Source organism: Oryctolagus cuniculus, chromosome 17 (assembly GCF_051225735.1).
Source record: "Oryctolagus cuniculus isolate XC-2025 breed Fujian yellow rabbit chromosome 17, ASM5122573v1, whole genome shotgun sequence".
Classification (NCBI taxonomy): domain Eukaryota; kingdom Metazoa; phylum Chordata; class Mammalia; order Lagomorpha; family Leporidae; genus Oryctolagus; species Oryctolagus cuniculus.
In genome coordinates this window covers 11,115,348-11,140,016 of record NC_142883.1, presented here as the reverse complement: position 1 = coordinate 11,140,016, position 24,669 = coordinate 11,115,348, and the positions used below count along the sequence as shown (strand labels likewise).

Sequence of the window (24,669 nt, the reverse complement as noted above, 5' to 3'; positions counted from 1 at the left end):
TGAAGGAACACCCGTGCAGCCCCCGAGAAAGCCGGCCGGCGGTGTGCCGCTCCCCTGCGGAAGTGGGGAATGTGGCCAGGGGGAACTGCCCTTCCACGGAGGTGGAAGGGATAGTAGCCAACCCGGGAAGAACCAGCAGCAAACCCGGGGAGGGCCGAGCAGACGAAAGAACAGCGCAGGGTCCTGTGTTGCTCCTCCGCGAAGACGGGGAGCGACATAATGGTGCCGTGACTCGGATAGGAAACCTGACTCGGATTAGGAAACCTAGCTCGGATAGGAAACCTAGGACGGATAGCAAACTTAAGAGGGAAGAAACGGGAAGAAGTGGGAAATTACCGGAGAGACAGACTAGCAAACAGCCTAGGGAAAAGCCGGACGAAAAAGGGTGCCGGAAGAAGCTATTGAAAGCCTAGGCATAGACTCAGATACGGACTACGGGGGGAAGCTGGGAGAAATCTCTAAGGTCGAAAGCGAAAGTGAAAGCTAGAACAAACAGACTCGGACGCGGACTGTGGGGAGAGGCCAGGAGAAATGAGGGAGGAATATCGTTGGAGGAAAGCTTGGGGAAACATACCGGGTAGAGAAAAATGTTAGGGAAATTGAAGCCGCGGGGGGCAGGCCGAGGCGGAGACGAAAGCCACTTTGGGGTTCTCAGGTTAGCCCGGGAATAGGGGGCGAAAAGTTGAAACCAGAAGCTGAGACGTAAGCCAGATTGGGATCCGTCTGATTAGCCCGGGGAGCAAAGGACGGGAAGCCAAATCGTGGGGCGGAGACGTACGCTGGGTTGAATTCGCCAGGCTAGCCCGGGGAACTTAGATTGAATCCTAGTGGCGGACACGTGAGCTACGCTGTGTTACTCGCGGAAGCCGCCGCGTGCAGAGAGAGCACGGGGCGTGAATAGATAGGGAACGCTGGCGTAGGCCGTGGTTCAGACGCGAAAGGGTTAAGCGTGGAGACCGCAGACCGCGCAAAGCCGGGAAGCCGCGCAGATGAGGCGCGGGCTGAAGCGGCTCAGAGCCGGCGAGGCGCGGAGAAGCAGCCTCGGGGCGAGGCGCCGGGAAGCTGCGCGGAGCCGTGAAGCTGCCGGCAGGGCGAGGCGCCGGGAAGCCGCGGGAATAAGAGAAAACAGAAGTTTAGAAATGGAATGAGAGCGGGAAGCTGCGGGGATAAGAGAAACAGAAGTTTGGAAGTGAAGTAAAAGAGAAATGGGAATGCTGGAAGATAGAAGTGAAATGGGAGAGGTAGGAATGCCCGGAGATAGAGAAATAGAGAAAAATAAGGCCTCCCCTCAACATGCCAATTAGAAGGCTTGGATTCGGTCTGCCCGATTAGTGAGGCGATGAGCACCTGGGCGGCTAGCCGCAGGTCACCGAAGATAGGCACAAACCAACACTAATAAGTCTCCCCCACAATACGGCAATGAGAAGGCTTGGATTCGGTTTGCCTGATAGGTTTTGTAAACACCTGCAGGCAGTTCTAGCAGAGCAGAGCATGCGCTGCAGGGCACCGAACACAGGCACGCATCAGCGCCTAAAAACCTCCTCACAATGGCGAAGAGAGGACCCGGATTCGGTTTTCCTGATTGATAGGACTTGTAAGAGCCTGTGGCAACTCTAGCAAGTACAGCAGAGTGTGTGCTGCGGGACACCGAAGACAGGCGCGTATCAACGCCAAAAAATAAAAAGAAAGGGGGATCTGTGGGGAGCAATCCGGACTAGACTGAGTTGCTCGAATTAGGACTTATTCTATGCATCTGCTCTCCCACAATATGGCGCTGGGAGAGAAGTAAACAGCTTCCGCACAGCTGCCTCCAGTTCAACCAATTAACTGTAGGACTTGCTCCTGATTGGAGAGCAGCGTACTCAGCCGAGTTGGGATTGGCGGAGGAGGACTATAAAGGAGGAGAGAGACGGCATGCACCGGGAACATCTATGGGGAACATCTAGCTGAAGGAACACCCGTGCAGCCCCCGAGAAAGCCGGCCGGCGGTGTGCCGCTCCCCTGCGGAAGTGGGGAATGTGGCCAGGGGGAACTGCCCTTCCACGGAGGTGGAAGGGATAGTAGCCAACCCGGGAAGAACCAGCAGCAAACCCGGGGAGGGCCGAGCAGACGAAAGAACAGCGCAGGGTCCTGTGTTGCTCCTCCGCGAAGACGGGGAGCGACAGTTGTGGTCAAGAAATGCCTGGATGAGTGACTACTCACAACCAAGCCATGGAGCCACTCCATGAGTTGACTCCACATATGGCTTTTTTCCCAAACAAAGGCATATTGTTCCGGGCAGGCTGTTTTTAAACAAAAACACAGAGGGAATGGCAGCCAAGGTTGCTTATGGTACACGACGGCCTTAATTACACCACTGAATGTTCAATATTAGCACAGCCCAGCGACTGGCAGCCAAGGCACGGGAACAGGGCGGAAGGAAACTGGTACAGCAGGAAGTGGGAAAGAGGGAAGCGTCCATCCCTGCCCGATCTGCCTGATGCTGGGGCGGGGGGGGGGGGACCCCAAGGAGATGCGACCCTCCAGGACGCGGGACACAGACAGGCGTGCGCTCCAGACAGGACCCTGCAGGTGCCCAAGTCTCAGTCCAGCAATTCCGGGTTGGTGGTGGCTTTTTTTCTTTTTCTTTTTTTTTTTTTTTTTTTTGGCCAAAGTCCAGATGTAGACATCCAAGTGAAACATTAAAAACCCACTCAGAAGCACACACAGCGAGTGGGCCCCGGAAGGGCTCCTGGACTCGGAGGAGACCTCGCAGGGCAGGGTGGGCGCTGCGGGCTCCCTCCACCCCCAGCCCCCGGGGCGAGGCGCCCCGCGCCGCAGGGATAGGCTGCCTCTGGGAGCCAGGCCCTGCCCAGATGCCACGTTGGGATGCTCAAGGACAAATGGGAAAGTTTTCTCCGCACGGCCATCTCCCTGCGCCCCCGCCACAGCGTCTGGGATCGGCAGGCCGGGCCTCCGTCCCCGCTCTCGCCTTCGTGTGGGACCCCTGCCCCTACCTCGCCTTCGCCCGGCCGGGGTCGCGGCTTCCATGCCGCCCCTTCCCCGCAGTCCGAGTCCTCCCTCCACCCCTCCCCAGCCCCCTCCCTCTGCAGACTCCGGTCCTCTGGCTCGGCCCGCCGGGGGGCTGGGGGCTCGAACCCCGCCGCCGGGGGGGGGGAGGGGTGGCTAACGAGACCCCAGCCAGCGCGATGCAGCCCCCAGCCGTCCCGCCCACGCCCTCCCGGGACGCGGGCCTGCGTCTCTCGCAGCAACTTGCGGTCTGGACAACACCACTGGGTCGCGGACATTGCGTCCCCCTCTTCCCGGGCAGGGGGCCGGCGCCGCGGCTTACGTGCAGTCCTGATTGAAAGAGAAGCAGCTGAGCGCCGCCTCCGCCCCGCCGGGAGGGGCGTCCGTGGCCTCGGCCTCCATCGGGGGCTCGACCCGGGAAGCCTCAGCTCCGAGCCGGCGGCAGCCACCTCAGCAGCCCGCCCGCGCCGGCTCCCCGGCCGGGCGGCCAGCCCCGCCCCGCCCCTAGCCCCGCCCCGTCCCTTCCCGATCCGCCCCGCCCCTCGCCGCCCGGGCGGCGGGTCTCGCGGAAGCGAGCAGCTGACGGGGCGGGGCCCCTACTGTCGGCCACCATTGGCCCCGAGCCCATGGCCGGGGGGCAGGTGCCGCTCCTTTGGCCAATCCGCGGCGCCTGTGGGCGGGCCCTCTCCAGAGCTGGTGGCCCGCCCCGACTTCTCGTCGCGGTTTGCCATTGGGCGAAGGCGCGTGACGGAAAGGCTGCAGGCCACGTGGTGGTGTTTTCATTGCCAGAGCCTCCGGGTCGGCTGGCTGGGCTCCGGCACCTGCGTCCCTCGGACACCGCAGAGGAGACAAAGCGACGCGCTCGCTCCTGCCCCACCCAAACCGCCTGGCGAGTGTGAGTGTCTGCCCATGACACTCAGAGCTCGGTAGCCAGCGTTCGACGCCAGGGCCGCGCCCTTCTGCGGAGTCCTCAAGCCGCTGTGAGCGAAGTGGCTGACTCGGGCTTATCTGTGGCCGTGCGGCTGCGAGCTCCTACTGCTGGGGAGACCATCTCCCCGGATCCTGCCCGGCCTTGTCAGGAAGGCGCGGCGGTGCAGTCCGCGGGAGAGCCCGCCGGAGCCCCGCGTGGCCGAACCGTGCGCGGGGAGCCCACGGTGCCGCGTGGGACCCCCGCGCCCTGCAAAGGACCAAGACCACGCCTGGCATCCATCAGGTTTACTTCATTTGGGACAAAATCCTGCACGTTGGATGAGCCTTGGGACTAGAAAATAAATCACCAAAAAATAAAAGCACTATTTCTCTGAAGCTTTTCTGGTTAGATTTCCGGCTTGGGTTTTCTGAAAGGCAAAATGTAGCAGTTTCTGTTCTCACTCTCTTGTTCTTTCTCCCCACCTCCACCCTCACACACACACACACACACACACCCTCACACACACACGTTCAGCGAGGAGATGCACAGGTGCTGATTGTTGAGCTGGGTGCCGTGTTGTCTAAGCTATCCGTGTTACTTGGAAAGAAAGATCTGGGTTCGTTCACTGAGGCGTCTTTGCAACCTTGCAAATCCAGGCTCAGCTCAATGCTGCGCTTCTCTCTGTTCTAGTTAGAAAACCGAGTCTGGCCGGCTAGGGGCTAGGTGGTTGGGAGAATTGCATAAAGTGTATAACGCTTTTTACAGAGGAAGCTGTTACTGTCGGTTTGCCATTGAGAAACTGGACTTTAGAGTGGGGAGCAGGTGTTTTGTGTTTCGTGATAAAAGCAGTGTCCTGGGCAGATAAACTCAGCCAGGGAGAGCAGGACAAATTCAGAGTGGGGAAAGTTCTAGAAGTCTTTGGGGGACTCATGTGAAATTCTGAGAGTGAAGGGGCGTGAGAGACGAGGCTCTGAGGGCAGCGAGGCCTGAAGGTTAAGACCAATCAAGAGTTGCTGAGGTGGTGCTGTCCAGTAGAAAGACAAAAGCCACAAATGTATGCTCCATAAGCAATTTTAAGTTTTCTAGAATATACACTTAAAAGAAATGGGCACAGCAATTTTACTGACAGCCGTTCATTTAAGAATAGCCCAAAAATGTTCTTTCAGGAGCCGGCTTTTGGTGGAGTGGTTAAGGCTGCCTGGTATCCTGGAGTCAGTTCCATACTGGGAGTGCAGACAGGGTGCCTGGGTTTGATTCCCGGCTCGTGCTCTTGATTCCAGCTTCCCGCTAAGGCACATCCTGGTTGGCTTAGGTCCTCACCACGTCCATGGAGACCTGGATTGAATTCCGGGCTTCTGGCTTTGGTCTGACCCAGCCCTGGCCGTAGTGAGTGTCTGGGGAGTGAACCAGTAGATGGGAACTCTCTCTGTCGCTCTGCCTTTCAAATAAATTGTATACATATGATTTTAAGTATATATATGATTTTAAATATATATTACTTGGCCGGCGCCGCGGCTCACTAGGCTAATCCTCCGCCTAGCGGCGCCGGCACACCGGGTTCTAGTCCCGGTCGGGGCGCCGGATTCTGTCCCGGTTGCCCCTCTTCCAGGCCAGCCCTCTGCTGTGGCCAGGGAGTGCAGTGGAGGATGGCCCAGGTGCTTGGGCCCTGCACCCCATGGGAGACCAGGAAAAGCACCTGGCTCCTGGCTCCTGCCATCGGATCAGCGCGGTGCGCCGGCCGCAGCGCGCCGGCCGCGGCGGCCATTGGAGGGTGAACCAACGGCAAAGGAAGACCTTTCTCTCTGTCTCTCTCTCTCACTGTCCACTCTGCCTGTCAAAAAAAAAAAAAAAAAAAAAAAAAAAACCAAAAAAAAAAAAAAATATATATTACTTGAGTTGATCTAGATTTTTTTTTTTTTTTCAGAACGAAACATTTACGTGTGTCTCAGTTCAGCTCTAGTCACATTTGCAGTGCTCACGTGGCCGGTGGCTCCTGCTCACTGGGATTTCGGAGGAGTGGACGGCAGGACGTGGTGACTGCTGGGGATGGAGTGTCGGGGAAGAATAGGGAGGAGTTTTAGGAAGGAGGAAGCCTGGCGTCCGGCTTTCAGAAACCAGGTCTCTGAACAGATATTTAGGGCCGTGTCAGTTTCTGACAGCTCGCTGGAGCAGATGAACAGAATGTTTGCCGTCATTTTAAGGTTCGGGCTCAGTGATGCAGGCGTGAGAGAAACCAGTCACCTTTCCAGCCCTGCCCTGCCTGGGAGTGAGCCCCTTACATGTCTCCTCCTGGGTCCTGGTCCGCGTCCACCACCACCCACTTGGAAGTGACGTCCCAGGGCTGCCTTGTCTGGATTTTATTTTTCTATAAATATTTACATAATTTGAAAAATGTTAATAAAATTAATCCTTGTTTTTTAAAAAAATACTCCGTGGGCCAAAACAAATACATTTGCTGTCTGGAAATGGTTGGTGGGGAGGTGGGTTTGTGACCCCTGTCAGAGGCCTCGCCCTCGAAAACATTCCCAGAAGTCTGTTCGAATAGAAAGCCAGGGAAGGGCTTATAAATACGGAGGTGTGCCATTCCTTTTTTTAATACATCATTTTTAAAGATGTCTGCATCTCTTTTTTAAAAAAAGATTTATTTATTTATTTGAAAGTCAGAGTTACACAGAGGAGAGGCAGAGAGAGAGAGAGAGGTCTTCCATCTGCTGGTTCACTCCCTAATTGGCTGCAACAGCCAGAGCTGTGCTGATCTGAAGCCAGGAGCCAGGAGCTTCTTCCAGGTCTCCCATGTGGGTGCAGGGGCCCAAGCACTTGGGCCATCTTCTACTGCTTTCCCAGGCCATAGCAGAGAGCTGGATCGGAAGTGGAGCAGCCAGGTCTCGAATTGGCGTCCATATGGGATGCCGGCACTTCAGGCCAGGGCGTTAACCTACTGCGCCACAGCACTGGCCCCTCGATTCCTTTTTTAAAATCCCAGTTTTGGGCTCTGTGGGAGAGGACACTTCTGGGCTGGCTATGGCATCCTACCCCCACCATATTCTTGCAGCAGTGAATTCCCTGCCCGCTAACAACAGCCAAGGGTATCGGGGGTGGGGGAACACACTACTTTGCCAGAATAAGATTTTGATTTTTTTTCCTCTGTCTTCCAATGAGAACTCCCAAATGTCTGTTTTCTCCCCAAAACAAATGTCCAGTATTCCTAGACAAACAGTAAGGCTGAGAATGTGGAAATGATGCAGCTTTGGTAATACAGAATTGCAGGCCACAGCTGGGCTACTGGGAAGCCCTTCTATCCGGCCGACCAGCAGGTTGTAATTTTAAAATGCTGATTAGGGCGCGCATGGGGCATCAACAGGGGGAAGCTGGAAATGAGGCATCCTGTCTGACGCAACCCTTCTGTCACCCAGCATGGTTGCCCGGGACACCCAGCCGTCTATAATTAGAGTAACTACTAGGTGAACAAATGCCACTCTTGTTTTCTTTTTATAAAATCTGTCCTATGTTCGTAAAACCAAGCTACAGGAAATAACCTCCCTTTTCTTTCTGATCGGTCTCAGCACTCGGAACGTGACCTGAGAAAGAGCTGAACTCTGGTGGACCGTGCATGGGAGCACTCACGGGAAGGTAAAGGGGAGAGAGGGGGCTGGGGACAATGGAGGAGCGGGGAGGGGAAGGGTAACGGGCCACGGAGGGGAGGGCAGCCCAGGGACTCAGCCCCACAATTCCAGGGAAGGAGGGCAGAGGTTGGACTCCAGGGCGGTTCCTGGGAAAGGAGATGACTCGTATGCTGGGCAAACAGGAAGTCAGCAGCCAGGGCGATGGGTCTCAGCAGGTGCCATGGGGCTCTGACTACAGACATAGTCTACATGGGACAGCAACCATCCCTGGGATGCACCTTGCCCCCCCCTCCCCGTTCCCCCTCCCCCGACATGGGGCCCTACTTTGTGGATGTACTGATTCCAAAGAGACGGGCAGGGAGCAAAATCCACCAACCATTGTGTTTTTCCTTGACTTAGGTATTTTCACCAAAGAGTGATCCGGGGGACTTTACCTGCATTCTCTTTCATGCCCTGTCTTGTTTTGGCCTCCACATTAATGTTCCTAAAACACCAAGGCAAATCACAGGTTCTTAATAAACCCTTGCTGAGGGCCAGGAGAAGGCACTGCTGGGATGCCCGGGTGCCTGGCGCTGGTCCTGGCCCCTCTGCTTCCAGTCAGCTTCCTGTGATGCTCATCCCGGGAGGCAGCAGTGATGGTTCAAGTACTTGGGTCCCCCCGACCCCCATGGGAGACCTGGATGGAGTTCATGGCTCCGGGCTTCAGCCTGACCCAGCCTTGACTGTTGGGGACGTTTGATAAGTGAGCCAGTAGATGGAAGATTTTCTCTCTCCCTCTCCCTCTCCCTCTCCCTCTCCCTCTCCCTCTCCCTCTCCCTCTCCCTCTCCCTCTCTCCCCCTACTTCAGATGAATACATAAAAGAACTTTAAGGCAATTTCAATGAGTACAGGCTGATCCAATGATGCATTCATGAAGATGTGGTTTTCTTTCTTTCTTTCTTTTTGACAGGCAGAGGGGACAGTGAGAGAGACAGAGAGAAAGGTCTTCCTTTACCGTTGGTTCACCCTCCAATGGCCGCTGCAGCTGGCACCACGCTGGTCCGAAGCCAGGAGCCAGGTGCTTCTCCTGGTCTCCCATGGGGTGCAGGGCCCAAGCACTTGGGCCATCCTCCACTGCACTCCCTGGCCACAGCAGAGAGCTGGCCTGGAAGAGAGGCAACCGGGACAGAATCCGGCGCCCCGACTGGGACTAGAACCCGGTGTGCCGGCGCCACAGGCGGAGGATTAGCCTAATGAGCCGCGGCGCCGGCTGAAGATGTGGTTTTCACCATGAGTGTTTGCTGATACGCCTTGAGCTAAGGGTCTGTTATCTAAGCTAACATAGAAAGGTTTAATCTTGGAAGTTTGCTTCCCTGGAACAACGTTTTAAATTTTATTTGTTTATTTTTATTTTTTGAGAGGCAGAGAGACAGAGAGAAAGGCAGAGAAAGATTTTCCATTGGCTGGCTCACCACTCCCTAAAAGCCCTCCACAGCAGGGCTGGGTAGGCCCAGAGCTCAGTGGGGGTCTCCCACGTGGGTAATGAAGACCAAGTACTTGAGTCATCATCTGCTGCCCCCTGGGGTGCACATTAACAGGAGCTGACTCAGAAGTAGGGTGGTCTGGACTTGACCGAGGCCCTCGGATAACAGGGCTTAACTGCTGTGCCAATGCCTGCCCCTTCCTGGGATACCTTAGAGATGCATGTATTTGAAAGGCAGAACTTAAGAGAAAGAGAGAGCTCCTCTATTTGCTGGTCCAGTCCCCAAATGGCTGTAACAGCCAGGGCTGGGCCAGGCCAAAGTCAGTATCCAGGAGTTAGGAATTGCATCCATGTCTCTCACATGGGTGGCAGGGACCCAGGAACTTGGGCCATCCCCCACTGCCTTCCCAGGTGCACTAGCAGGAAGCAGGATCAGAAGCAGAGCAGCTGGGACTCAAATTGGCAGTCTGCTATGGGATGCTAGAGTTGCAATTAGCAGCTTAACCCACCACGCCACAACACTGCCTACCAGGACATTTTAAGATCCATCAGTGGGTAGACATCTGGGGCAGAGGCTAAGTCTCTGCTTGGGAAACTTGTGTCCCAGATCAGCATGCCTGGGTCCTGGTTCTGCCCCTGATTCCAGCTTCCTGACAATGTGTACCCTGGAAGGCGGGCGGTGATGGCACCAGTAGCTGCATCCCTGCCACCAACGTGGAAGAGTTGGTTTGAGTTCTCATCTATTTTTTTTTTTTTTAAAGATGAAGTTACACAGAGTGAGGTAGAGACACAGAGAAAGATCTTCCATCCGCTGGTACACTCCCCAAAGTACACTCCAGCCGCAATGGCTGGAAGCTGAGCTGATCTGAAGCCAGGAGACAGGAGCTTTTTCTGGGTCTCCCATGAGGGTGCAGGGGGCCAAGGACTTGGACCACCCTCTGCTGCTTTCCTAGACACATTAGCAGGGAGCTGGATGGGAAGTGGTGCTGCCGGGACTCGAACTGGCGCTCATATGGGATGCCGGCCCTGCAGGTGGCAGCTTTACCCACTACACCACAGCGCCAGCCCTAAGTTGTCATCTTCTGACTTTGGCTTGGTCCGGTGCTGGCTGTTGCAGGCATTTATGGAGCAAACCAGTGGATGGGAGATTTCTTTGTTTCAAATAAATAAATAAATAAATGGCCAGCCAAGAACATGAGTTCAAGCAAGCCAGCTAATAACATTGACTTAAATTTTAGAGTATAAAACTATAGATGGCACCTGAAACAGAAAACAAAGCTTTATAGAAAGCTTGGCTTGGAGCCTTGCATGTTCTCGTGTTACACTCATGACTTCTGTCTGGTCCAGGAGTTTTTATCCCCCTGTACAGCTCTGTAAACCAGGACTGGGGGATACTGGGTGAGTTTTTATCCCCCTGTACAGCTCTGTAACCAGGACTGGGGGATACTGGGCAAGTTGTTTTTATCCCCTGTACAGCTCTGTAACCAGGACTGGGGATACTGGGCGAGTTTTTATCCCCTGTACAGCTCTGTAACCAGGACTGGGGGATACTGGGCGAGTTGTTTTTATCCCCTGTACAGCTCTGTAACCAGGACTGGGGGATACTGGGCGAGTTGTTTTTATCCCCTGTACAGCTCTGTAACCAGGACTGGGGGATACTGGGCGAGTTTTTACCCCCCTGTACAGCTCTGTAACCAGGACTGGGGGATACTGGGCAAGTTTTTATCCCCCTGTATAGCTCTGTGACCAGGACTGGGGGATACTGGGCGAGTTTTTACCCACCTGTACAGCTCTGTAACCAGGACTGGGGGATACTGGGCGAGTCCCAGAGGTACGTACTAGGACACCTTGTGATGGAGACGCTGCCCACACCCCGTCTTCCCACTGGTTCCCAGGCTGGAGTTCGAGGCTGGAGAGAGAATGACACCTTCGCTTGTGCTTCATCCTCCAGAGAGGCTGGGGCAGAGGGAAAGAGACAGGACTGTGCCAGGAGAAACAAGGCCAAGTGCCAGTGGAGCCTGTGGGCACCTGCAGCTCTTCAAGGGGCCCACGCCTCACATTTGCCAAGGGGACTACTGGAAATCTTTCTCATCATTGCTCCCAAGAAAAGGGTTAATCGGCGTTCCTGGGTGGGCCTGGGCTGCTGCACTGTTTGAAGTTTTTTTCTAACCTAGAGCTGGAGCAGAGACGGGGTAATCATTCCTCCCAACTCCCATCTGCTGGAAGAAGCTGGTTTTATTTCGGGTTGGAGGAGGCGCTAAGAATTCGAGGATGCTTGGTGGACAGTGCCATCTAGTGGTCGGTGGGAGTAGTTCCAGGCTGGTTGGGTGGACCTTGACAAAGGCTTGAGTGGTAAGATATCCTGTGTCCTTCCAAAACGGCTTTACGGTGGGTTAATTAGAAACCGAGAGGCATCCTATACCACTTCCTCTATAGAAGGGGAAGTTTGGATGGGATTTTAATATTCATCTATTCCATAAAGTGCCCACTATGTGCCAAGCATGATTCCAGGTCCTAGAGATACAGTGCTGTACAAAATAAATAAAAATGCTTGCTCACGTGGGCAGAGGGACCACAGACAAGGAAACTAAGTGTGCATGGTAGTCTTTTTGTCCGAGGGGGATCCTTCCAAACTGCTGCTCTGTGCTTGGACCTCTGATAGCACCAAATGCTGTATGAGCTACAGTTTTTCCTGTTAAGTCAAGAACTTCCACCTTTGCACTCCAGGGAAGCACTTCACAGCTCCTGTTTCACTCATCTGACAAGCCAGCATCACTGCTCTTCTAAAGTAAAATTCAGGGTTACCTGAACATGAGAACTGTGCTGCCATAGCAGTCTGATCCTCGAGATGGCTAGCAGGAGGCGTGGTGTGCACAGAGGGGAGAGACCCTTGGCATGCTACTCAGAACAGAAACAATTTAAAACTTATGGATTGTTTATTTCTGGAATTTTCCATTTAGTATTGCTGGACTGGAGAAGGCTTTTTGGTTTAGTGGTTAAAACACTGCTTAGGGCCAGCGCCGTGGCTCACTAGGCTAATCCTTTGCCTTGCGGCGCCGGCACACCGGGTTCTAGTCCCGGTCGGGGCGCCAGATTCTGACCCGGTTGCCCCTCTTCCAGGCCAGCTCTCTGCTGTGGTCAGGGAGTGCAGTGGAGGATGGCCCAAGTACTTGGGCCCTGAACCTCATGGGAGACCAGGAGAAGCACCTGGCTCCTGCCCTCGGATCAGCACCGTGCGCCGGCCGCAGTGCACCAGCCGCGGCGGCCTTTGGGGGGTGAACCACCGGCAAAGGAAGACCTTTCTCTCTGTCTCTCTCTCTCACTGTCCACTCTGCCTGTCAAAAAAAAAAAAAAAAAAAAAAAAAAAAAAACAACAACGACAACAACAAAAAAAAACACTGCTTAGGCTGCCTTCGTCCCATGTGGAAGCACCCGGGTTTGATGGCTAGTTTTATCCCAATCCAGCTTCCTGCTAATGCTCACCCAGGGGAGGCAGCTGGTAATGGCTCCAGTGGTTGGGCCCCTGCCATCCACATGGGAGACCTGAGTGCTCCCAGTCTGGGCCTGGCTCAGCCATGGCCTTTGCGGGCATTTAGGGTTGAACCAGCTCAGGGAAACTCTCTCTGTGTGTCTCTCTGCCTCTCAAATAAATTGTACAAACTTGTTTTCTGGATCATTGTTGATCACAGGACATTGAAACTGCAGATAAGCTGGGGGTTATTATAGGATGTTAGAGAAGGGTAGAATCTAAGAATTCACATGTAAAGCAGGGGCAGGGGCTAGGAGGTGCTGGGGGTCCTGGGAAAGAGGCGTCGCATGGGATGGGCAGCGTGGGCCCCACTGGAAGGTTCCATTTGCACAGAGCTGAGGGAGGGATTGATTGGAAAAGCATTGGGAACCAAAGGAACATAAGTGCTCACAGAGCAGCCAGGAGGCCCAGGTGGCTGGAGTAGGGAGAAGGGGGCGGTGGAGTAACAGGGAGAGACGCTGGGAGGTAGGGTGCGGGCTGGAGTATAGGGGAAGAGAAGCCGCTGAAGTCTGGACTGGCATTTACTCAGCATCACAGCATAGGCAGTGGTTGAGAGGCCGTTCGGGACACCTGCATCCAGTACCAGAGTACCCGGGTTTGAGTTCCAGCTCCTCTTCCAATCCTCGCTTCCTGCTGCGTGTGTCCTGGGTGATGGAAGTGGGCCATGGCTCCTTGCCGCCTACGTGGCAGACCCAGATTAACTCCCCAGCTCTTGGTCTTGGCTTGCCCCAGCCTTCTCTCTGTCTTTCAAACAAAATACACACGCGCATCTTAAACAGATCACCCAGGCAACCGTGGTGAGAACAAATTGCAGGTGTCCTGGGAGTTTCACAATTCTCTTTAAAGACTCCAGAAAGCTGAGTGTTCTGCTTGTGTAAAATTGTTTAATAAGTCCTTCCCGGGTCCCTTTTCTCCAGGAATACCCACAAAACTCACATGGGACCCACAGAAGTGGAAGTCAGCCTTGATGGCAGACGGTAACGTTCCTGACAGTCAGAAACAAGGTGCTCCGGAGAAAACGGGTTTGAACTCGAGGCCACACCACAGCTGCCCAAATCCCGAGGCTGAGTGACTAATTCATTCTTTATATATTAAATTTTTTTTGACAGGCAGAGTTAGACAGTAAGAGAGAGAGACAGAGAGAAAGGTCTTCCTTTTTCCATTGGTTCACCCCCCAAGTGGCTGCTACAGCCGGTGCGTTGCGGCCGGTGTGCTGCGCCAATCTGAAGCCAGGAGCCAGCACCTGGTCTCCCATGCAGGTGCAGGGCCCAAGCACTTGGGCCATCCTCCACTGCCTTCCCGGGCCACAGCAGAGAGCTGGACTGAAAGAGGGGCAACCGGGACAGAATCCGGCGCCCTGTCCGGGACTAGAACCCGGTGTGCTGGCGCCGCAAGGCAGAGGATTAGCCTAGTGAGCCACAGCCCCAGGTGACTTCCCACCCCTCACGCCTCGCTGTTCCTCCTACTTCCTGAGCAGAGATTTCTGAGATACCCAGGGTTGACAGTGCCAGTCCTGACCTCATTCCTGTACCGGCTACCTTCGCTTTCAGATTCACTAAACAAAAACCTTGCAAAAAGCCCCTCCCCACCACCTCTCACTGGATACCCCATGGCTCATCGGTGTGTACACTCCTGTGCTGCGGCAAGTTGAGAAGAACCCACGTTGACCAGGTTCATTGCTGTTTCATTGAGCGCAGTTTACAGGACGCTGGAGGAAATGCTGGCTTCCTGCTCCCAGAGCCTAGAGTGGAGATTCTGTGTTTTGCCTAAAATGTCTTGTTTACCAATGGAAAACAGTCTACTAGGAATGGAAAGGGAGAGGACTGTACTTCGCTGATTTTATTTCTATTTATTTATTTTCATTGTGTTTGGAAGGCAGAGAGACAGATGGAGAGAGGACTATCGGTACACTGGTTCACTTCCCAAATGCCCACCGAAACCAGGGCTGGACCAGACCAAAGCCAGAAGCCAGGAACTCCAACTGGATCTCTCATGTGGGTGACAGTGCCCCAGGTCCTTAAGCCAGCGCCTGCTGCCTCCCAGCGTGCACACCAGCAGGAAGCTGGATGAGAAGCAGTGCAGCCGAAGCGCCAGTTGGGCACCCTGGATATGGGATGCAGTGCACGACTGCTATGCCAAAGTCCTACCTTTGTCAAATATTTTTGAAAGAGCAAGTGTGTGTGATTTTCAGAAGTTGCCTCTTGTCTGGTCCCTTAGGCTGCTGAGATTTGGGGGCTGAAGATTTGTGCTGTGGGCTCTCTTGTCTTGATTAGGCATTATTTTACCTTTCTCTCCCACCAGGGGCTTCCCCAGACAACGTGCTTTTTCTCAGCAGTGAGTTCTACTGAGCGTGTAAGCGATGGTGATCCACCATCAGACCTGCATCTCAGGGAGCTCATTGCAGTAACACAGGTAGAGGATGTCGGGCAGGGGTGGGCGAGGACAGGTGGAGACCAGGTGGGCAGCTGGTGACAGAGGTGGATCCAAAGGACTCAGTGGGAATGAGGAGAGGCAGGTTACTGTGTAGGGCGGCTGTCAGTGGGACTTGGATTTCCCTAGGCCTCACTGGCCTTTTAGTGCAAATGGGGTTTTGTTATCAAATCTCACATTTCACTGGTTCTTTTCTCATTGTTTTATGGGACACTGAGCTCCCTTCAAAACCTTTCCTAATAAAAACTGGGAGTCCATGGAGATGCTTCCTACATGCAGGGGCCTGTCCTCTGGGGTCCACCTAGAGGGATGTCTGTCCTTGCTGGGGAGGGCCCTTGTGAGTGATTCCTCATTACTGCCACCTACTGATGTCCCCTATAACCGCACTGAAGTTTGTTCCCCCAATACTCCCTTCTGCTTTTATTAAAATCATTGGGGTGGGCGCTTGACCTGGCGGCTAGGACGCTGGCTGGGACACTTGCATCCATGTTGCAGTGCCTGGATTATGTCATTGGCTCCAGCTCCTGACTCCAGCTTCCTCATTTTTTAGAAATTTTATTTATTTTTTTAAAAAATATTTATTTATCTGAGAGCTAGAGTTACAGATGGTGAGAGGGAGACAGAGAGAAAGATCTTGCTTCCACTGGTTCACTCTCCAAATGGGCGTAATGGCTGGAGCTGGGCCGATCTGAAGCCAGGAGCCAGGAGCTTCTTCTGGGTCTCTCATGCAGGTGCAGGGGCCCAAGGGCTTGGGCCATCTTCCACTGCTATCCCAGGCCATAGCAGAGAGCTGGATTGGAAGAGGAGCAGCTGGGACTAGAACCGGCACCCATATGGGATGCCGGTGCCTCTTGATGGGAACCTGGAAGACAGTGGTGATGGCTCAAATAATTGGGTTCCTGCCACCCATGGGCGATCTGACTTGAGTTCCCAGCTGCCGCCCCTCCACCATCCCCCATGCTGCACCTTTGTGGGCATCTGGGTAGTGAGCCGATGGATGGGAGCTCCGTCGGCCTCAGCAAAGTAAATGAATACTTTAAAACACGATCCTTTGGGTTTCATCTTAGGCAGTGTGATGAATTACGCTGAGTAATTTTTATTGATGTGAAATTCTCATAAAGTTAACCGTGTAAAAGTGAACAATCCAGCGCCATGTAGTACATTCCCAGGGTTGTGCAATCGTCTGCTCTTTTTCGTTCCTACATGTTTCTATCCTCAGCCCATGAAGCAGTTATTCCACGCCTCCTGCCTCAGCCCCCGGAAGCCACCACTGGCTCTCTGTGTCTGTGGGTTTACTGATTCTGGGAGGTAACCGCATTAGCACCCTGTTTTCAAGTTTCATCCACGTTGAAGCGTGTGTATTTCGTGGCTGAACAATGTTCCAATGAATGTATGCACCGACGTTTTATTTCTTCATCATCTGATAGTCATGCGGGTCGCTTCTACCTTTTGGCTGTTGTGAATATCATGAACATGAGTGTGCATGAGCTTACGTGAGTGCCTGTTTTTTGGTTCTCTAGAGAATCCTCTGGAATCCTAGGAGTGGCGTGGCTGGGTCATGTGGTCATTCTGTGTTTAACTCTTGAGGGGCAACAACCTGTTTGCCATAGCAATTGCACACACTCCTACAGCAATGTACAACTCCAGCTTCTCTACATCATTGCCAACAGTTCTTATTCTCTCTTTAGTTTTTTCGTTTTTAAATGTTTTTTGTTTATTTGAAAGCAGAGTTATAGAGAGAGGAGAGAGAGAGAGAGAGAGAGAGGGAGAGGGAGAGGGAGAGGGAGGGAGAGGGAGAGGGAGAGGGGTAGAGGTCTTCCATCCACTGGTTCACTCCCCAAATTGCCACAATGGCCAGGGCTTGGCCAGGCCAAAACTGGGAGCTTCTTCCAGGTCTTCCTTGTGGCTTCAGGGGCCCAAGCACTTGGACCATCCTACACTGCCTTCCAGGCATATTAGCAGGGAGCTGGATTGGAAGTGGAGCAGTCGGGACTCAAACTGGCACCTGTATGGGATGCTGGCACTGCAGCTAGCGGCTAAACCCAGTATGCCACAATGCCAGCCCCTTTTATTTTTTTCAAAGTACTATGGCCATCAGTGTAGGTGTGATGAGCTTTATGCAGTGGCTGCAAACTGCAAACCCTGGTGTGTGCCATGGTGGTCAGGGACAATTTCTTCATATAACAAATCCACACTATATTCTCAAGGGCACCATGTCCATTCTAACCATTCTCTCTCTCTCTCTCTCTCTCTGTCTCTCTGTCTCTCTCTCTCTTATAACTCCATAACAGTTTATGGATCATTGATAATTTTTAAAAAATGTTTCCCTTTTATTTGAGAGAGAGAGAGAGAGAGAGAGAGAGAGAGAGATACTGATCTCCATCCGCTGGTTCATTCTTAAAATGTCTGTTACAGCCAAGGCTGGGTCGGGCCAAAGCCAGGAGCCTGGAACCCAATCCAGGTCCCTCACATGACTGGCAGTGATCCAACTACTTAAGTCATCATTTGTTCCTCCCAAGATACTAACAGGAAGTGGGACTGGAAGTGGAATAGCATGACTCAAACCAGGCACTCAGATCTGGGTTGTGGGTGTCCTAAGCAGCAACCTAACTCTGCACCAAATGCACGATTTTCTCACCATTCTCTGAACACCTGAACAACAAAACCTCACATGTCGTGGAGGTTCTTGTTCAGCTTAGACACAGAACCCTCTTGTCATGAAGTTAAATGGGAGTCCTCGGTGCTGAGTCAAGGAGTCTGAAGCAGACACTGGACTTCCTCTGGCCTGACCCTGCCCTAACCTTCTGTTCTCCGTGGTGAGACCTCTTAGTGCACCACCAGTTTTTTTTTTTTTTTTTTTTTTTTTGGACAGGCAGAGTGGACAGTGAGAGAGAGAGAGAGAGAAAGGTCTTCCTTTGCCGTTGGTTCACCCTCCAATGGCCGCCCCGGACGGCGCATCGCGCTGATGCGAAAGCAGGAGCCAGGTGCTTCTCCTGGTCTCCCATGGGGTGCAGGGCCCAAGTACTTGGGCCATCCTCCGCTGCCTTCCTGGGCCACAGCAGAGAGCTGGCCTGGAAGAGGGGCAACTGGGACAGAATCCGGTGCCCCGACCGAGACTAGAACCTGGTGTGCCGGTGCCGCAAGGCGGAGGATTAGCCTAGTAAGCCGTGGCACCGGCCCTTACCACCAGTTCTTCAGAGGCATTGGTACCTGGTTGCATGCAAGCTTTAGGTTCAGCCCAGACATCTCTGTTATGTAGGAGTCTTGTTAGAGCTGAGGCCAAGCACACAGCTAATACAGGAGGATGAATAACTCTGGAGACTGAACTATGATCCCTTTGAGTATGAGGACTCTGTGTGACATCAAAGAGGGTGTGTCTAGGCAGGGTTGAAAGTACCTGCATGGGACAGAGAGAGAGAGAGAGTGCTAGGAGTTACTGGGGGAGAGGCAGTGACCGAAGCTGTGAGAGGAGGCAAGATGTAATGGAGAATGTGTCAGTTGGTGATGAACGGAATGACATGTCCTCGTTTGATGTTTTGAGTATTCCTTTAATTTCAGGAACACTATGAGAAGGCTATTGGCTTGTGAGCTGAGCCGCCTGCACCAACTCTAAATCCCACATTGCTCCTGAGTGAGAAACTCTGTTATCAGTGGAAATGTGAACCAGCAGGTGCACATTGGCTAAAACTGAAGACAGCAGTTATTATGGTACTTATTATGCCCATGATCTCCTGTTTTCCTTATTGATTATAAAGATGCACAAGTAATAAAAAGCTGGTGTGCTTCTCCAAAACACAACCATGTTTCCATTGATATGTATCTAAAGTGAGTGTGGTTCACACTTTTAATTATTTCCCTGAGGTCAGAGAACTAAAACAAAAATCACTCATTCTGCATCATCTTATGCATCGGTGGGCATACTGGGCATAGTATAAAGACTGTGCGAAGACTAGGAAAGACGTCAGACAGATGAGACATGACTTCAAGCACTTCAGCTGCCCTTTGCTTGGCTCTCAGCTCTGTTCCCTCCCCAGGGATCTGTTCCCCCAGGTGGGAGTCTGAGGCAGGCTTCATCTGAAGATGACCTTTATCTGACTGCTCTCCCTGGAATGCTCTGTTTGCCTCCGTCTTTCATCCCAGGGAACATATACACATACACTTTCATTGACATTCTGGGGACATTTCTTTCTCCTGGGCTTTTTTTTTTCTTTTTTTGACAGGCAGAGTTAGACAGTGAGAGAGAGAGACAAAGAGAGAAAGGTCTTCCTTCCATTGGTTCACCCCCCAAATGGCCGCTACGGCTGGCGCCGCGCCAATCCGAAGCCAGGGGCCAGGTGCTTCCTCCTGGTCTCCCATGTGGGTGCAGGGCCCAAGCACTTGGGCCATCCTCCACTGCCTTTCCGGGCCACAGCAGAGAGCTGGACTGGAAGAGGAGCAACCAGGACAGAATCCGGCGCCCCAACTGGGACTAGAACCTGGGGTGCTGGCGCTGCAGGTGGAGGATTAGCCAAGTGAGCCACAGTGCTGGGCTCTCCTGGGTTCTTGAAAGCCCCCTGCCTCGGAGACTCCCAGAGAATAGTAGGAGCATTTAAAAAAAAAAAAAGATTTATTTTACTTACTTGAAAGGGAGAGTTGCAGAGAGAGGACCACACACACACACAAAATCTTCCCTCAGCTGATTCATTCCCCAAATGGCTCCAACAGCCAGGACTGAGCCAGACTGAAGCCAGGAGTCAGGAACTTCTTTCAGGTCTCACACGTGGGAACAGGAGTTCAAGTTGGGCCATCTTTGGCTGCTTTCCCAGGCACTTTAGCAGGCAGCTGGATTGGAAGTGGAGCAGCTGGGACTTGAACCAGCACTTACATGAGATGCTGGCATCACAGGCAGCAGCTTTACCTGCTGTGCCACAATGCTGGCCCCAGGAGGGACATTTCAAAAAAGAGATTTATCACACAGCAGAACAGGAGTCACTTATTCTGCATCATTTTATATACTATTTTCATGGTCAGCTCTTATTTTTCTTTCTTCTAGTCTCCCAATCCATGAACATAGTATAGGTTATTAAGTCCTTTTGAAGGGAGTTCTATAATTTCCCGTGGCCACATGGCCTATTTCATTCCACTCCTAAGAATTCTTATACCATTAACCTGTGTATTTCTTTCAAAACCAGTGGTCATTACCTAACATAACTTGGCTGATTTGTTTACATGTTTACTGTCTGTCTCCTTCAACTAATAGATAGGCTCTTTTGTATCTTCACCCAGAACATCCTAGAGTAGTACCTGACCATGTAGTAGGTGTTCATTCAATATTTGCTGGCCTACTGATTGACAGCATAAAGAGTTTAAATATACAGAAATTTCCCACAGATCATGTATTCATTTATTTTTGTGTCCTTGAACAATGATATGATCCAAACCTAATTATCAACGCCTATTGATTAAATTAGTGGCTCTGCAATTTTTTGTGCCCCTTTGAACTCTTTTTTTTTTCTTTTCTTTTTTTCTTTTTAATTTGACAGGCAGAGTTAGATAGTGAGATAGAGAGACAGAGAGAAAGGTCTTCCTTCTGTTGGTTCACCCCCCAAATGGGCGCCATGGCTGGCACATTGTGCCGATCTGAAGCCAGGAGCCAGGTGCCTCCCCCCAGTCTTCCATGCAGGTACAGGGGCCCAAGCACCATCCTCCACCACCCTCCCAGGCCACAGCAGAGAGCTGGACTGGAAGAGGAGCAACCGGGACAGAATCTGGCGCCCACATGGGATGCTGGCATGACAGGCAGAGGATTAACCCAGTGAGCCATGGCACCGGCCCCTGAACTCTTTTTTTTTTTTTTTTTTAAGATTTATTTATTTATTTGAAAGACATAGTTACAGAGAGAGATAGAGACACAGAGAGAGGTCTTCCATCCACTGACTTACTTCCCAGATGGCCACAATGGCTGGAGCTGAGCCAATCCGAAGCCAGGAGCCAGGAGCTTCTTCCGGGTCTCCCATGTGGGTGCAGGGGCCCAAGGACTTGGGCCATCTTCTACTGCTTTCCCAGACCATAGCAGAGAGCTGGATCAGAAGAGGAGCAGCCGGGGCTTAAACCGGCACCCATATGGAATGCGGGCACTTCAGGCCAGGGCTTTAACCTGCTGGGCCACAGCGCTGGCCCCCTGCTTTGAACTCTTAAATGTGAGTTGTATTGAGGACACTAAGAGCTTTAGTTTATATGGATTGTGTCAATCATTGTTTTGTGATATAGAAATTAACACTGAAAATACTTTAAAATATTCATTCATTTATTAAAGGAATACTAAGCCCATTACATGTTAACATGAATAATACTTTTTATTATGTCCCAAGACTAATAAAAATAGGGAGAAGGGAAGCACTATTTGATATTTTTTTCATATCTCTTTAATGTCTGGCTTAGTAGAGCTGGCTTCCCATATCTGCTTCTGCATCTAATCTATGGGGATGACACCAGGTAGCCCAGGGAAAACCCCTCTGGGCACTCAAGAGAGGAAGAGAGTAAAAAGGCAAATAATATTTTAGGTTATTTTGCGAATAGTTTTGGCTTCACAGACACCCTAAGAGACTCTTGGGCAGTTCAAGGACCCCTAAAGCATACAAGGGATAGATGCAGTGCTAGCATTCCACTGGGTGCCTGTTCATGTCCTGGCTGCGGCTGCTCCACTTCCCATCCAGCTCCCTGCTATGGTCTGGGAAAGCAGTAGAAGATGGCCCAAGTGCTTGGGCCCCTGCACCTGCATGGGAGACTTGGAAGAAGCTCCTGGCTCCCGGCTTCGGATAGGCCCAGCTCCAGCCATTGCAGCCATTTGTGGAGTGAACCAGAGGATAGAAGAGCTCTCGCTCGCTCTCTCTCTCTCTCTCTCTCTCTCTTTCTCCTTCTCTCTCTCTCTCTTTCTCTCTGCCTTTCAAATAAGTAAATAAATCTTAAAAAAAAAAACAAAGGATGGATTTTAGTAGAGAGGAATACTCCCATTTTACCCTTGAAATACATCACCTGCAAACACTATATTTTTCTCTTCAGTATCCTTTGCTTAGCTTGATATGGAAATATATTTGTTTTCCTTAAGATGTCCAGAGCAGGGGTGGTCACTATGCATAGTAAGTGATGAGTGATGGAAAAATAAGGCAAAGATTCATAATTTGTTGCATTTACCCAAATACATCTACACACAAACCAAACAATAATAAAATCACGTACCTTTATTGAGTACGTAAAATATGTGGCTCCATATTTTCCAAAAATAATCTATTCTCTTGTACAACTTTTGAGTAGAAATTATTAGCCTCATTTCATATATGAAGAAAGAACTCTTGGAAAAGCTAAATAATCCATGTAAGATTGCAAAGCTAATAAGTGAGAGAGTGATGCCCACCACGCTCAATTCTCATTCCAAAAGTGTGCTCTTTCACCATCAAAAGCTAGGTCACAAGTTGTGGGACAACACTTAAGAAACAATTAAGAGTTTAGTCTTATTATTTTGTATAAATGAATCAAGAAATCAAAAAATTAAATTTCTTTTTTCCCCCAGTGATGTGTAAATTTAAAAAATCAAAGCATGGCACTCAGCATTTATCCTGGTCGTCAAGATGCTTGACCCACACCCAAGTGCCTAGGTTCAATTCCCAGCTCTGGCTCCTGACTTCAGTTTCCTGCTCATGAAAACCCAGCAGTGATGGTTCAAGTCGTTGGGTTCCTGCCACTCATGTGGGAGACCTGGACTGTGCCCCCAGCTCCTGGTATCAGCCTGTTCCAACCCTGGGTGTTGCAGGCATTTGTGGCATGAACCAATGGATGAGGTCACTCTCTCTCCTCTTTCTGAAGTAAATAAATGTTTTAAAAATCAAAGCATTTTTTGTTCTGATTTGAAAAACAATGTAGCACTGTAAACATGGAAGAATAACTAAGTGTCCCTTCCTAGGGGATGTATTGGTTACATTGATTGTGGTATACCTATCCATGCAACACTTAGTCCATTTTCTGTTGCTAGACTTGAATACCACAAAGTCAGTAATTTATAAGCAATAGGGGTTTGTTCAGCTCCGGGCTATGGAATTTGGCATGGGCATCTGCTCTATATCTGACGAGTGCCTTGTTGCTACGTTATAGCATGCAGATAGCATCATGTGGAGAGACAGAGCAAGTTTGCTAAGTCAGGTCTCTCTTTTACTTCTTTCAGAGTCACTCACCCAATAACCTCATCCGTGGTGCCCATTTCGTCCTTTCTCGCACAATGCTCTTTCTCTAGGACAGCTCTTCAAATGCCTCCAAATACCTGGCTCTTGTTGCCCTGTGCTGCCTTCTGTCCTGACCTCTGTGGCTCCCCTTCCTCTGCCCCCCCGGGGCCCACCCACCACCTCTTTCTTCCGTGGCCCTGGCAGGTGGCGGGTGGGACCTTTCCAGATAGCTTCAGTCCCTGTCACTCCGGAAACTCAGGGACTCCTGATGGCAGGAAGCAGGTTCAAGGCCCTGCGTTCCCTCGTTCTCCCCATGTTCCAGGGAACAGAGGCCAAACTGCTCTCTCCGCTCAGGCTCCCTGGGATGCACCTGTGAGTCTTTACACCACATCCAGGGCCAGCTTCCAACCAGGGCCAGTGACAGAGTTTGCAGGGCCCAATGCGAAATGGAAATGCAGGTCCCTTGTCCAAAAATAGCAAGAAGTGCTGGTTAAGGCATTAGAATATATAGCTTTTCCTTTAAAAGTACTTGCTTACTTACAAAACATAATATGGATAATAATACCTAAGCATGACACGAACTTACAAATGGTAAAAAAAAAAACACACACACGTTTTAGTGTCATAATTTCATCTAACTTAGTACATAATGATTATAATAATTGTTAATGTGATATCTTGATTGATAATTAGATTTTCCTGCAAATTCATTTACGAGGTCATCAAAGTGACTAATAAATAGTAAGAACTTCACTTTCAGTGGATGGAATTGAACGTGACGCCAGGCACATGAACACCAGCTTGTAACTCGTTTTTAGCTTTGAGGAGGATGATTCTGGGGTCAGAATGTTGGTTTCCTGAATGACCTAAGCTGCAGGAGATGTCGTTATACACATTTACACTAGGACTTAAATTCAGATCTGCACAGCACCAAGCGCTATGAAGAGACAGAACGATCGATCTTGCTGCCAACCTCTAGAGCGGTCAGTTGCTCTATCTACTGTGTAGTTATTGATATGATTTCTGGGAAAGGTAATTTCCAAGTCTTTCATCATTCCCAAAAGCCTGGAAAGTTTGGGAAATTAGGTGGGAGGGAACTTACTCTTTATTTGTATAATTTGCCACCTCTTGGCTTTTTAAACTCATGCATGTATTAATTTTTCAACTTGAAATCTTGTTAAAAAGAAAAGGAACACTTAAGAAAAAAATGCATCTTAACTTAAAGTCTTTGTATTTAGTGAATAATTGACAATGTTTTCATTACTACCGATTTTTCTAAAATCATTATTTGTATTTTTATATTCATTTTATATTATACATATTCATGGATTAGAAAAAAAAATTGCACCAAAATCAACTTATCTTTCATTCCATTTTTTCCATGAACATTTTCCGGTACCTTCACACACAGCTCTATATGGTTTAGGTACCTTCAATTCGGCTGAAGAATGTGAAGCCCGGAAAACTGGAGAGCATTAAGTCAGATCAACTCTGCCTTTTCGCGGGGCTCA

General features: G+C 51.1%; 1 protein-coding gene and 1 long non-coding RNA gene across 7 annotated transcripts in view; one reads left to right on the top strand and one right to left on the bottom strand.

The window, feature by feature from the left end:
- Nucleotides 1-3,518, bottom strand: part of WIPI1 (WD repeat domain, phosphoinositide interacting 1) — a 39,024-nt gene extending 35,506 nt beyond the window's left edge. The window contains exon 1 of one of the 2 annotated variants that reach the window (XM_070060406.2): nucleotides 3,332-3,518. In XM_070060406.2, coding sequence (XP_069916507.1) covers nucleotides 3,332-3,411 — 80 coding nt within the window. In that variant the 5' untranslated portion in view covers nucleotides 3,412-3,518. The remainder of the gene's footprint in view (nucleotides 1-3,331) is intronic. The other variant, XM_089318216.1, reaches the window with a different exon arrangement.
- A 250-nt stretch (nucleotides 3,519-3,768) lies between these two features.
- Nucleotides 3,769-18,756, top strand: LOC127484495 (uncharacterized). Of its 5 annotated transcripts, none has more exons than XR_016224221.1 (3): nucleotides 3,769-3,904; nucleotides 7,483-7,549; nucleotides 18,522-18,756. It is a non-coding gene; the product is annotated as an uncharacterized LOC127484495 (long non-coding RNA). The 5 variants fall into 5 exon arrangements; XR_016224217.1 differs by lacking the exon at nucleotides 18,522-18,756 and adding an exon at nucleotides 10,900-11,591; XR_016224218.1 differs by lacking the exon at nucleotides 18,522-18,756 and adding an exon at nucleotides 10,795-11,552.
- The last annotated feature ends 5,913 nt before the right edge of the window (nucleotides 18,757-24,669 follow it).